Here is a 15094-nt window from a genome sequence, read left to right on the forward strand (position 1 = left end):
TTTAATTTTATGTATTGTATATAGTTTGTATAGATTAATTTATATTTAGATAAATTAGGTTAGCGAAAGATAGAATGTTACTTCTAAACAGAGATAGATAGTAAAGACGAGCTTACGTGAAGGAAAGATGTTACAATAATTTTCAGTTATTTTTAAATATAGGGAACTGGATTAGGGGATAATTACATTATTTTCGTTGTATATATAAATTTTACATATTTGTTTTATTGATTAGTTCAGAAATACTTAGGTGATCCATATGATTACAATTGATGGATACATCATTATTTTTATTTCAACTATTGGCTTCCAAGTTGAAGTCGCATTTATTGACCAACACAATCCGACGTTTTGCAATTCTATAGATTATCAAAGAGTATATGGATAAACCTGAATAATCCTAATAAATAAGAATAATCCTGAACCTCATAGTCCAGATACCAGCGACCGCATCTCAAGTTTAAAGTTACTTTGGTTTATTTATTTTTAAGATGCAAATACCTATAGAGATAATTCTCATTTTTCTCCGTAAATCATGTCTTCATTATAGGAAGAATACCTATTTTAGAATAAAGGATGCGGATCAACTTTCAGGTAAGTAAAACAAAACTAACATTTACAAACTGTATATTCATTACTTGCATATAAATAACACAAATTGTATAAACCTTCTACAAAAATAGTTCATCGTTTTGTAGAGATCAGATCACTTCTTAGAGAAAGATACACAACATAACATATATTATAAGAAATAGAAAATAAATATAAGCTGTTTAATAAATATTGTTTCCTTTGTAAAATAAATGTAAACAATTTGAAAATGGAATTGTTTAAAATCGGTTTTATCAAATTTTACTGTTTGATATAATATTCATATTTTGATTTATTTTTTGTCTGTAAATATTAATTAAATTAAGGCAAACAGAAATAAATATAATATAAAATTATTGTGATCAGTAGCACATTGTTAATTCAAGAACCATTCTAATGTCAATATTTTAGTGAGTTATATATTCAATAACAAAAGTGAGTTATACATTTTTTAAGTGCTAGCTTTAAAAATATATTATAGTTATTGTTAAATTTGGCACTACAAAAATTTTTTTATTTCAAAAATGTTTAACATTATGCAAAAATACATAAGATTCAAGAATTAACCAATGTACCTTTGTGTTATTTTATTAAATATGTATTTATAACAGTAAAAAAAGTGAATATATTGTAAACACAACACTATACTTTAGGTGCCCTAAGCATGTGAAGAAGTTAAAACTAATTTATTAATTGCAACTATATAGCATTTAAGAATACTATATTATTTCTTTCTGAAACACTTTAAAAAAATCTCTATATATATTATTTTGCCCATTTTCAAAACTATAAAAATATTGTAAACATGTGACCAAGACAAAATTTTTACAAAATTGGTATTTTTTCTCTAAAATAATATATTACTAATAACACCATGTACAAAAATTTTGATAAGAAAACAAGAAATATATGAATCAAATAAATATTAAAAAAAAACAAGAAAATTATCACTTTTACATGAGGGCTGTGTATAAAATAAATTTAACTAAAAATAACAATTCTGTTACAAAACGAATTTGTCATGTATTCAATATACAGCCCTCAGAGGTAACTATAATATTAATACCCTCAGATGAAATGATACTAATAATGAAAATATAAATAATTTAATAACAGTATTCTCCATATAAGCAAAACTGATATTACGATTAGTTGCTTTATATAGAGAATGACAGATAATAAACAATTGTATTCTCTATAAAAATAAAGAAATGTATATTGGTGTCTTAAACAGTGTCCACAAATAAATATTAGGTATATAATAGTAATACCTAAATGTCTTAACTTTGTGCTGATGCAAAACTATCTTCTTCATCACTGTAATCATCGTGATTATAAAGGTTGTTCTTGGAAGTACTACGTGAGACAGCAGCAGTTAGAGATTCATAACGTCTATTTTTCCTCGGAGGAATACCATCATCAAGAAAATCATAATCTCCATTGGTGGTAGGACTGCTTGGTGTTGGGGAACTAGGTGGACTTATAGCATTTAATATCTTGTCTTTACTTTCATGCCATATGTTGCTTAAACTGAAAGGTAAATGATATGTGATAAAATTATAAACTTAAGGGACATTCTTATTAATATATTAATTTGTATTTATAATGTAAACTGTTGGACAAATGTTCTGCTAATAGGACCAATTTCCAATTTTAATAAGTAAACAGAGAAAGGCTAGAAAATTTGGAAACAACTCGAGCGTCCTTATTGCAAAACGGCATGAGAAAAGAAAACACAAACAGCTATTTGAATGAAGACGAAAATTGTGCACAAGGTAATTACACTTTTTGAAGATGGCTGTACTGAGAATAACTACAAAGAAGCTATTTTCTTTTTCCATAATATTCAAATATAATATTGATGTCTCATGAGTGCAGAAAGAATTTTGAAAGTACAAGATAATAACGCCCAATAATGATTTTAGAAATATAATTATACAAATACAAATAAAAATAATTACAATAACTATATAAAAAAATAATGTTGGATTATCAATTTTGTTGGAAAGTTGGCTTTTATTAAATATTATTTTGGTAAAATGTAAACAACTTAATTCTTTCTCAGTTCCAAAGATGCCTAGTTAAAAGCCACATTATAGCTATTTAATTCATTAGATGTTGCTGTCATTGAATGCAGTTGAAAATTTACTCCGTCGATAAAGACTTAGATAATATATTCAAAGATTAATTGTTCAAAACTCAAACCAATCAAAATCACTATTGAAGAATGCTATTAATGGCAACTAGATGTAAAGAACATTGGTGGTCGAATAGTGTACAATTCAAATATAAAAAATAATTAATTAAATTACCGTTCTTTTCCAAAGAGCAATAAAAAGCTTTCAATAAATTCCCTCGATTTCTCCTCCCATTTAGCAATCATATCATCTTTTCTCTCTCCAATTGAATCCATCACTCTTTTTCCTTTATCTTTCAATTCATGCATTTTATTTTGCAATCGAATCTTCTTTTCGCTAAGGTACGAAATATTAAGATCTTTAGCAGAATATCCTCTAGCCAGATTTCTTCTTACATAGATATCATAGTCACGAACGATACGTGCAACAATATCTGACGTTGACACTCCTTCAGTTCTCTCGGTTGCAACAAACATACCCTATAAAATGGAGTTTTGTTAAATATTAAATTGGTCAAAGTTAATTTATTAGTTTCATATTTTTGTTAATCACACATTTATATTTTCTACCTTTGCTTTCCAGGGCGCATAAATATCATTGGTGTCATCTGCACCATATGGAATGTCATCATGGGCAATAAAATCAATTTTATGCTTTTTCACAAAGTCATCATCCAGTTCCCAAGGTGCATCTTTTACAATTTCGTCAACATAACGACAATGCCTTACAGCTTCGTAACGTTCTGCGTCGTTCATAACTGTTCGACCTTTCTTACTGTGTGTTAAGTTATCATTACAAACTGAAATATAAGATGTGAACATTAATTATAACTGATATCCTATAAAAAAAAATACAGGAATAAAAAACAGAATATCTACAATTAATTATTACTTAATTTGGTTTATAAAATATTCTGTAACTTATTATAATATATAACATTCGTAAACATGTACTTTTATTATTTTACATAATAAAAATTAATATCATTTTTTATTTTGCTGTGCGCAAGTATATTTTTAGACCTATTATTTCGACACCACCATTATCAAGTTTGACAGGTAGGTTAGTATCAAACGTCCGCTTTAATACTGAAAAATATTACTTAAATTTTATTGCAAAATAATCTTCAATCAGCAACAAGATGAGCTACAGAGACGCGCGTTAATTCAGGCGTTAAGTTAGGCAACCCTGTAATATTACGATTTGGATATATTCCTTATCCTGGGTACTAAGCATGCCGAAAAAATATCGACACATCGACATTTTTTTCAGCAGATATTTTTCGATATTTAAAAAATAAAAATAAAGATATTTCTTAATCATTATAAAATTGGTACTTAATTTTAAAATCGAAAAAGATATTTCGATATTTTTCTCGCCGGCCGACACCCCTACTGGATACGACCGCGATTACCAGTGGTTTTACATTTTTTTTAAATTAGGATGTTGAGAATCGGTGTAATCCCATGATAATTGTGATAATCAACGCTGGTATAATAGCGTGAGTTACTAACAGAACTACCGCGCTTGTCATTTAAAATATGTATAGCGTAATTCCAATAATATTGATAACTTTTATTGCTAAAAAAAAACAGATAGCAATAAACTCAGCATCTCATGTCTCTGTCTTAATAGTAAATAATATTAATTGAAGTGAATGAAAACTTATTTAACTAAGTTAGCTATAGACTAGGAAAAATATATAGATCATCATATATTTAAGTTTACTTACTGCCAACGATTAAATAAACATTAGGAAAAATGTTCTTGGCTTGCATCAATTGTCTAGCATGGCCTTGATGGAATAAATCATAAATACCATCAGCATAAACTCTTACAGGCCTTGGTGTCCGTCCACTACGAGCCATTTCGTATGATATTCGTTGATTATAATCGCAACGATTACGAACTACCTCAGCAGCCGGCTCATCACTAAATGGAGCTTCACTACAAGTTGACTAAAAATGAAATATTAGAAATATTTTAGCTAAACAATAATATATGAATAATTTAAAACTAACACATTATCATTTATGAAATAAACCGTTATATTATATTAATTAGTCAGTAAGAAATATGGTTAAATCTAAAATTGGATATACACAATTATCAAACAACACGGGTCTACGGTTAAACAATATATTATATTTTTGGCGAATTCATTCTAAATTGAACGAGGATAATATTAAAAATATGCTAATAAAATGATTTAATAAAATGACAATATTTTGTCTAACTAGATATTTACACATTATCCTCATTCCTATTTTAACAACTATTGATGTGACTACTTAATGATAGCAGTGACAATTACATAAGCTTAAAATAAATTTTATTATAGTTCTTAGTAACACAATATACACAATTTATAAATAGAAACTTTATAATATATTTTAAAAAATATGGCATAATAAAAACAACTAAACAACCATGTAACTTAATATTTATTTTTGTTAAAAACACGTTTTAAATAAATCAACAATATATTTATAATGTATTAATTGGTTGAATAATTACTAACCACTTGATTAATAGGAGTATTAAAACAGATATACAGATTATTTGAAAACTAATATAATCGTCGTTTCTTTGGAGAACTTGGTTGATTGTCACAGTCTTCTTCATCTGTAGATGATTCAGGGGGCGTAATAACCTTCAAAATCTTGTCTTTTGAATAATGTAAAAGTCTTAATGGTTTCTTAACAAATATTTTAACAAAACTATCTATAACTTCTTTAGATTTATCTTCCCATTTAGATATAAGATCATCAGTTCTTTCTCCTAATGAATCAATTAAATGTTTTCCTTTATCTTTAAGCTCATCCATCTTGTTTTGAAATTTAAACCTTTTTTCATTTAAAAAGGAGACATTTAACTCTTTTGCTGAATAACCCCTTGCCAAGTTCCTTCGAACATACAAATCATAATCTTTTACTATTCTCGCGACAACATCCGAAGTCGACACACCAGTAGTTCTTTGAGTAGCTATAAACATTCCTCGTTTTTTTAAATCTGCGTAGATATCTTCCACGCCTTCGCACGAATATGGCTCATCATCATGAGCTACAAAGTCGATTTTGTACTTTTCGAAAAACTCATCTGTATATTCCCATGGGGCATCTCTTAAGACTTCGTCCACGTACCGGCAATGTCTAACAGCATTGTATCTTTCCTCTTCTTCTAATACACTGCGTCCCTTATATTGATGTAAAAGTTTATCGCTGCATACTAAAATAAATGTAGTCCAATAATCATATAAAGATTAAATTGTTAAATAATGATTTAACGCTTCATTTAATATTTTAACATAACATAAAGACAAAATAAATATAAAAACAAATATAAATATTGTTGACTAAGCGATTACAATACAAAAGTAAATCATTTCCATTAAATCATTTAAACTTTTTGAACGTAACAATTCCCAAGGTCTTGAATATTACAACCATAAACGCACCATTATACGTCTATCATTTATAACAATTCATGAATAAAAATGTAGAAAGTAAGATATTCAAGAATAGCGATAAAGGGCTATTAAGATTTATTTCATTTTAAATGATTAAATATGTAAAAATAAGTGATGGTAAAACACATTTAGTCATAGTAAACTTATCGAGACCGCTTAGTAATACTTGTTTTTTCAAATTTGACCTCTTGAACGGTTTATTACATTCCAAAAAAAATTAATTACGTCATATCAAAGTCAACGTATGCGTCAGAGCAAAGTTAAGACTAGTAATTCATTAGCATGTTTAGAATTGTTTTTATGCAGTCTAAGATTTTCACTGGAATTGAGAACTCTGTTAATTTACATTTAGGCTAAGAAAAACATTAACATCTCATATATGTATCATATAGGAAAATAACTAAATATATATATATATATATATATATATATATATATATATATATATATATATATATATATATATATAATATATATATAGTTAGAATATACATATTATAAGAAACTTTATAAGTTATACAGTTAAAACATAATAGATGAAGCGTCCGCTGAAATTTTAAATATTTAATACTTCAATATTCACCTCCGACAATTAAATAGACATTAGGAAACACATTTTTGGCCTGTTTTAAAAGCCTAGCATGTCCTTGATGAAATAAATCAAATGCACCGTCGGCATAAACCCGGACAGGTCTTGGGGCATTTCCTTGTTTTGCAGTTTCCATATTTATCTTAATTGTATAATCAATATTTTCGCGGATTTGCTTAGGACCAGAATCATCACTAAAGGGTGCGGCAGTGTAGTTTCCCTGTAAAGTTATGATAATATAAATAGTTGTACTTGGATAAAAAACAATTATATATTTATAACAGTGCAACGAATTATATTAACAATATATATATATATATATATATATATATATATATATATATATATATATATGTATGTATAATTACAGAAAATTGTTTTGTTAAAGTTAAAAAATTTTAATTTTTGTTGAGATTTACTACCGCACCCATTTTGACTAACACAACTTAACATTTAAAAAAAAAACAAGAACACTAGATAGCAATTTAATAATCAGAAATAAGCTAATGTTAATGAGTATGCTAAGTTAAATATTTGCCACAGACCAAAGATTAGGAGTATTGAAATAAAATATTACAGCCCTAAAATATTTCAATTTTTTTCAAATTCTCATAATTAATGGACATACACAGTTATCTGTATTAAAATAAACGCATAATTCATAACTCCTCTGAAATACTAGTTAATGTATTTAGTGTATATACTAGTATTGTATTATTAACAAAATAGTATCTTGATAAAATAAAAATATAACTTTGATTTTTGCCATTTTGTATTGGCAAATTGTATTTTTATATTACTGCATATTATATAAAAATGTTTTTGAATCTAACTTCACTTTAAATTTAAGATTTGCTATTCATGTTTGTCCTTCAACCCTTAAAATATATTTTGTAATTCTGATCCACTCAATATAACCTTGTATAACAACATATTTGCAAATAGTAAAATTACTTATAAAGATACTGTTAGAATATATCTCTTACTTACCTTGATTTTCTGCAGAAATATCACTATTTTAGTTGAATTAAACTTTTATATAAAAAAATATTTACATATGTAATATTACATTTATATACCGTTTAAAATATCTCTGATACATTGAATACCATATTTGTAAAATTTTAAGTAAAACTTAAATGATATAACTTACCGAAGTGAGTGTTTGAACATGGGTATTTAAGCTGACTGGAGTAACTGAAGGAAAGCCATCTTCTGAGTGACTTCTAGTTCTTTTTCTGGACATTGTAATACAGTTTCTTGAATTAGCTCTCGAATTTGACGCTATATCTACAGGAAGCAGAACATATGTTGAAATAGAATATATACTTGGATCAATATAAATTAAGTATATTAAATACTTATTTCACACAATAAATATATAAATAAATTCAGTTTTTAACTTTTTACTTCTCACCTAACATCGAAAATATTCTAAATTTGGTTCCAGTAATTCACGTCCAATAATATTGAATTATAACTGTCACTGAAAAACAATTTAAAAATAAATATGGTGATGTTTCAGTATACTTCACAATATTTTATAATGATACAAAAATTTGCCTTGTCTTGGTTACACGAATATACTTTCTCTAAATATCATCGCAAACGTCGAATGTATACCGCTTACTTCGGTGAATGAAAATGACAGAGCTTGAAGTATGACGTTAAGTAGGCAACTAGTGTACCATGGCAGGGTTTAGAAAATATTTTATTTAACCAATAAACTTTTAAATATACAATGCCCCACTGATAATTAATTTATTTCTAGAAATAAATATATCCTATAGCTAATTATTCTATTTCTGTTACTATAACTCTTTAAAATAATAGAACTGTAATTTAAATAATACATTTGAAATATATATAAATTTACGCACGCCCATGATTAAAAAGAGAAGGAACTTTTATTAAAGGAGCCACAGATGTAAATCACTAGATATATTTTAAAAATAAGTTCCACACAATAATTTTTTAAATTTTATATGGTAAAAAATAACTTATTTTATATATTCATTTTATGTTATGTACATTAATTTGATTTTGATATTTTAAAAGCTATAACCATATCGTATGAGCCACGTATTCTAGTGACGTAAAATCATACCACTTCTACGTATTCATCGGGTCATGTATTTTGATATTGTATAATATGCAATTAAAAGAGTAGGGGAAAATAACTTTGAGTTATTTAACATAGAAGTAAAATAATGAATTTCTATTAGCTATATTATAATTAGAGACTGGGTTTAATACTTATTATATTTATTATTAAGTTATATTATTAATTATTAAGTGTATCGACATGAAGATATTAATAGTTCCTACATATATGTCTTATAAATATAAATATTAAGAAATTTATTTGTATAGTTTTGTTGCATCGCTCAAGATCCATAAAAAAATTTAAAATATCGGTGTAGAATTTGAATAAGTAGGTTTTGTTAAAATTTGGCAACCAGTAAAACAATTATTTGTACATAAGTTTAATAAAACAAATGACATTAATTTTTAAATTTATTGTAAGTAATTTCATGCTCTAGTGGAAGGCAAGCTCTAGTGGAATCTTGGATAACTTCATAAAACCGTTTTCATTTGAGGTCATCATACAGTCCGTCGCTGGTTTCGTAGTGATAAAAATTGGTAATTAATCGAAGAACTTTGATTTGGTTTGGTTGGATTAGTAATTACTAATCCCATAAATAGGCTTTATAATTGATGAATATATTTTTGATTTTAGGTCAAGTTGGAAGTATGATCCAACAGTATAGTTCTTTAATTTTAAATGTGATCTCTTTTACCTAACATGTGATTTAATACGTTTTAATAGTAGTTTCTTTCTATTTTGCGAACTGTCAGTTTTAAGCTTAATTATTTGTGCCACTTTAAAACATCGCGGAAAACCGTTTAGTCTCAGACAGGCGTTAAATATATATGTCCACATTTTTTAGAATTAAGCTTTATAGCTATTTCGGGCTAATCCATGGTAGAGTATTGTATCCATAGTTACATCATTAATGTTGCCCGAATAATTCAGCTTTTTTTACCTTGCATCGAACCCATTCATTTCGATCACTTTAATAGGCGGCACTCGAATAATCGGCCGTTTAAATCTCGATAATATTTGTCTGCTTCCGGTCTTAATTCTCTAATATATTTTTCAAATCAATTTTGTTTATATTCTATAATCTTTTGATTCGTGTGATTACTGATTCTATTAAACATTCTTTTTTCTGCAGCATTTCTTGTTGAGCTTTTCTTCTTTTTTTTTATCATATCCTTTTTTTTGAAGGGGTAATTTAAATCACATTTTCTCTTTTGTTGTTGGGGTAGCCTCTTTTGCATCACACTGGATTTGTTGTGTTAGATTTTGGATTGTTGTTCAAGATGCTCGCAGAAGCTTTCAGTTTTAGTTTGATTTGTGGAGATACCGAAATGACGAAATCGACTATATTTGGCACTTTATTTTTGCCGCTAAGTCAGTAGCCTAGTCAAGATTCTCAGGGTAATTAATTAATAAGTAATATTAATGGCTGTTAGTAATTAATTTGCTTTTCTAGTTATTAATCGAGAACCCCAACCAGTGCGTTTAATATTATAGTCTCCTCCAATAATAAACCTTGGGCCTAATTTTGAAAATAAATCTTTGCGTTGTTTTAGGGTGTGATTTGATGGACTATACATAGCGACAATTTTTATTTCAGCACCATTGATTTCAATATCAACTAGAGTAGCTTGTATTTCTTCTATTTTTAGTTCGTCCTTTTTGAAATGTTGATTTTTTTACTTAATAATTAAAGCTGTCCCACCTCCAGTACGTTGGCTGGGGTGTAGTGTCCAGTAGGCGTCATAACGACATATTTTAGCTTACAACTTACTGAAAAAATGGTTCTCCGATATAAGATTTATCTCTATGTTATTGATTGTAAGAAATATCTCAAGTTGACAGGCCCAGTGGTTTAACGCAAATGAGCGTACCTACAAATTCGGGCATATATGATAATTCTTAAGAACGGATTACCCATTTATGTTTTTCTTGGACTTGTTTTGGGATGTTCCGGATTTTTCTACCCTGTCTGTTAACTGACTGAAATTGTGTCACATTTCAATCTAGAATAATTTCACCCATATCAATAACCAAAATTAAGTCTGCAAATATTTTAATATGTACGTTACACTTTCAGTATTTTCATATATTACTTTTATTAATATACTTTTTATGAGAAACTTAATTTGTTTACCAATTATGTGGGTAATTAATTTCCCATTTTTCTTAAAAACACGTTATTTCCAATGGACACTTAAAATTTATTTATTCAGTGTATTGATCATTTGATTCTATACATTTTGCCCATTTCTCAGGCAATTTATGGATGCTATGTTACAAATCACTTATGATTCGTGACGGGATGGAATTAATAATACGGCTTTGGAGCAAAAAAGAAACTTCAATTACATTTTTGAACAGTCTCGATACAAATTACAGCGCCCTATACTAGTTGTTCTTCATTTCTACATTGGCTCTTGTATCGACATAAATCATATTAATAATCATAAACATGTCAGAGAAGAAGAGTTTCTCCTTTGAGCTGAACCATTTATTGTTCGATTTTTTAATTTCTTCGAAATAGCTTTGCAAGCGCGTGCCCTATTAATGAAAAGGTGGTAGTCGAATAGAGCACAGCGGGTGCCATAAAACTCCTTATCTAAGTGATTTTAACGTGTTTTTGACTGGTTTTGCCTTTTGCGAAGGTGCATGTTATGCTGCAAAATCACTTTTCGAATCATTTTTAGTTAGCCCTAATCCTCAAAAGATGCGTGTATAAATTTGTCGGATCATTAGTTTGTGAATTATAGCATTTTAAGTGAAGCAACTTTTGTTATTGTGAAAAAGATGGATAAAAAGGAATTTCGCGTGCTGATAAAGTATTGCTTTTTTACTCTTTGCAAAAGAGGTTGTTACCGACGAAAACATTTAAAAAATCCACGAAGTGATTTTGAATGACTGTAAATTGAAATTGAATGAATAACACATACTCTAAAGATATCAACTGAACGTGTACATCATATCATTTACAAATATTTGGGTGTGAGAAAGCTCTGTGCAAAGTGGGTGCTGCGCGAGCTCACTTTTAACCAAAAACATCGACGACTCGATGCAGAGCAGTATTTGAAGATGATTAAGCGTAATAAACCCGAGTTTTTGCGTCGATATGTGACAATGAATGAGACAAGCCTCCATCATTTCACTCCAAAGTCCAATCGACAGTCATCTGAGTGGACTGCACATGATTAACCTACTCCAAAGCGTGGGAAAACGCAACTGTCTGCTGGCAAGGTTATGGGGTCTGTGTTTTGGGATGCGCATGGAATAATTTTCATTGACTACCCTGAAAAATAAAGGGCCATCAACAGCGACTATTACATAGCATTACTGGATCGTTTGAAGTAGGAAATCGCCGAAAAACGTTCGCATTCGAAGAAAAAGAAAGTGCTGCTTCACCAAGACAATGCACCGTGTCACAAGTTAGTGAAAACCATGGCAAAAATCCATGAATTGGGCGTCGAACTGCTTCCTCATCCACCGTATTCTTCAGATTTGGCCAGCGACTATTTGCTGTTCTCAGATTTCAAAAGAGTGCTCGCTGGGAAGAAATTTTAGTCGAATGAAGAGGTAATCGAAACTGAGGCCTATTTTGAAGCAAAGGATAAATCGTAGTACAAATATGGTATTGAAAAGTTGGAGGGACGCTATAATCAGTGTATCATCCTTAAAAGGAATTATCCTGAATAAAAAAACTAACTTTGTCAAAAAAATGTGTTTTACTATGGTAGGCTGGACTTTTCAATTGACCTGTTATTGTGGGCGATTTTCGATCAATGCACAATTAAAATTGATCATTTGTTGTCGGTAACGATCAGTATTAATTGTTTCTCCAGGTTTCAACAGTTCGCCATAATATACGACGTCAACCTGGCCCCACTACATAGAGTATGGTCTTGCGATCAAAGCGATTTGGCCTTGCATTTGATGATCCAACTTCACCAGCTGGTAACCATGATTTTTATCGCTTGGGATTGTCGGAATAAAGAAATTTTTCATAAACCGTTACGATTCGATGCAGATGTCTTTCTTTAATAACTCTGAATCAGCATTTCCTGTCATTCAATTCATGTGGCTCCTCATTTTTTGGACCCTTTCCGTCTGTTTTGCCAATTATTTTTGAGTTTGTGTTGGGTCATCCAACAACTCCTGCAATTTAACATCTTGTGCAATGCAATTCCGTTGAAATGGCCACATTTGAATTATCGAAACCATGTTTCACATGTTCTTATGCTTCTTATCTAGTACCAGTTAACGATGACTCTCAGCGGTTTTTTTCTTTTGACAAGACATAAAACGTAACGTGTATGCACGTTCCACAATGCATCTTTTCAGGCACAAAATTCGACTTTTTTAAAAAGTATAAATCTATAATGCTGTTAATCTAACGGAACATAACTTACATAACACATGGGCTGAAAAGTTCCGGGCGTAACAAACATCATCAACGTAATCTCCATCAAGAGCTACACAATCATTTCAGCGCAGATCTTTTTTACCTTTCAATACCACTTTTGTAGAACGATTTATCTTTTGATTCAAATAAGGCATCATGTTTCAGCGATAACTTCTTGAATTCAGTTAAATTTCACTGGTGAGCATGTTTGAGGCCTCGAAACAACCAGTAGTCAGATGTGGGAGCAATTCCAAGTTCAATTCATGTAGTTTTGTCATTGTTTGTAACAACATCATATTAGACAAAAAGCAATACACATTAAAACCAAAATAAAACAACTATACTGGTTGTCTGTTACTGGTTAGTCGGAAGATACTGTCAAGTTGATCTAAAATCAAAGAGATTGATTTACCAGACGATTATAAAGCCAATTTGGACCTATGAGATGCAAATATAGGGATGCACTAAAAATTCAAATCAATTAACGCTGTCAAAACAAAATTTTTCGATCAATTACCAATGCATATCGCTACGTAACCAGCGAAGAACTGTACGATGACCTGGAAATCAAATCGATTTGCGAAGTTATCCAAGATTTCGCCTTAAAACACGAAAGAAGATTACTAAATCATACTAACAATGGAGGTAATACAACTACTGGACAACGCGCAGGATATTATAAGATTGAAGTAAACCAAACCATACGAACTTGTATAAAGTGTATGCCTTTATTGATGAATACTTATTGATGTATTTATCTCGCACTCGTTTTATGAATTAATCCAAGTACAAATGAATTGTAGTAATAAATTAATTTGTAAATTAAGATTGTCCTAAGCGTATCTAATAAAGATGTAAAGATATGCGATAAAGATGTAAAAAATGCGGTAAACGATCATTTTCGTAATTTACAATCTCGGCCTTCAAATGCTCCAATAATGCTATATAAAATTCACTGTTGAGAGAATTTCCTTTCTCAAGATAGTCGATGCTGATCCCGAAATACTGAGGCCATAACCTTTCCAGCCGATTATTATGCTTTCGGGTACTTTCGACGATGTTCACGAGTTGCTATCCACTCATATGACAATCGTTTTCATTCGGGAATGAAATGATGGATCAATGTTCCATCCATTATTACATATCGACGCAAAAATTCCGGTTTGTTACGTTTAAACATGACCAAACACTGCTCAGAATCATCAACACATTCTTGTTTTTGGTCGATCGTGAGCAAACGCGACACCTACTTTGAACAGAGCTTTTTCATAGTCAAATGCTCATGTAATATAAAACCAACACGCTCTTTTAATATCTTTGCGATGTTAACTCACACGCAACTTCACATGTCAATCATTCAAACGATTTTGTGGATTCTTTAAAAAGTTTTCTGGTGTTACCACCACATTTGGATGCCCACTGCGTTCTACACCATCGGTGTTTTTACGACCACGTTTGAAGTCAGAAAACCAATGTTTTATTATCGTTTCTGATGGAGCGAAGTCCTTATAATACTTTTCAAGCCACTGTTTAGCTTGAAATGTTTTTCCATCAAAACCCAGTGTAAATTTAAAACACGACATTGTTTTTGATCCATTGTTAGGCCCGGGACTTTCCAATCCATATGTTATAAAGTTTTGAACTAACCTTAATAAGATGACATACGATAGTGGTCCGATAAGTACTTAGCCTCAAAATAAAAACGAATATTTTGGAAAAGTAGCAGTTTATTTCTCAACATAGTATCCTTTTAGCTCGATACACTTGACCCAACGACGTTTCAACATTTTTAATTTATTTGAAAAAT

General features: G+C 29.7%; 1 protein-coding gene across 2 annotated transcripts; it reads right to left on the reverse strand.

Moving 5' to 3' along the window:
- Positions 1-610: 610 nt before the first annotated feature.
- Positions 611-8594, reverse strand: LOC143192922 (choline-phosphate cytidylyltransferase A). Of its 2 annotated transcripts, XR_013004901.1 has the most exons (7): positions 8205-8434; positions 7941-8077; positions 6782-7007; positions 4462-5957; positions 3299-3528; positions 2904-3208; positions 611-2121 (listed from the first exon to the last, which is right to left on the reverse strand). XR_013004901.1 is itself a non-coding variant. In XM_076398757.1 (6 exons), exons 1-6 carry the CDS (start codon positions 8209-8211, stop codon positions 1872-1874), a joined length of 1155 nt encoding a protein of 384 aa, XP_076254872.1. In that variant the 5' UTR covers positions 8212-8594; the 3' UTR covers positions 611-1871. The 2 variants fall into 2 exon arrangements, 1 of the variants encoding a protein (XP_076254872.1); XM_076398757.1 differs by lacking the exon at positions 6782-7007 and having other exon boundaries at positions 4462-4687; positions 8205-8594.
- Between the last annotated feature and the right edge of the window lie 6500 nt (positions 8595-15094).

This window comes from Rhynchophorus ferrugineus, unplaced genomic scaffold (assembly GCF_030347505.1).
Source record: "Rhynchophorus ferrugineus isolate W39M unplaced genomic scaffold, kcgeb_rfMv2 rfM3, whole genome shotgun sequence".
In the NCBI taxonomy this organism is placed as follows: Eukaryota; Metazoa; Arthropoda; class Insecta; order Coleoptera; family Curculionidae; genus Rhynchophorus; species Rhynchophorus ferrugineus.

What these genes read in the sequence shown, in the direction of transcription:
- LOC143192922 (XM_076398757.1), bottom strand. An exon ending in ATGTTCAAACACTCACTTCG is followed by an intron (nt 4,688 to 7,940) that starts GTAAGTTATATC and finishes TTTCATTTTTAG; the next exon opens with TCAACTTGTAGTGAAGCTCC. An exon ending in ATGCGCCCTGGAAAGCAAAG is followed by an intron (nt 3,209 to 3,298) that starts GTAGAAAATATA and finishes TCCATTTTATAG; the next exon opens with GGTATGTTTGTTGCAACCGA.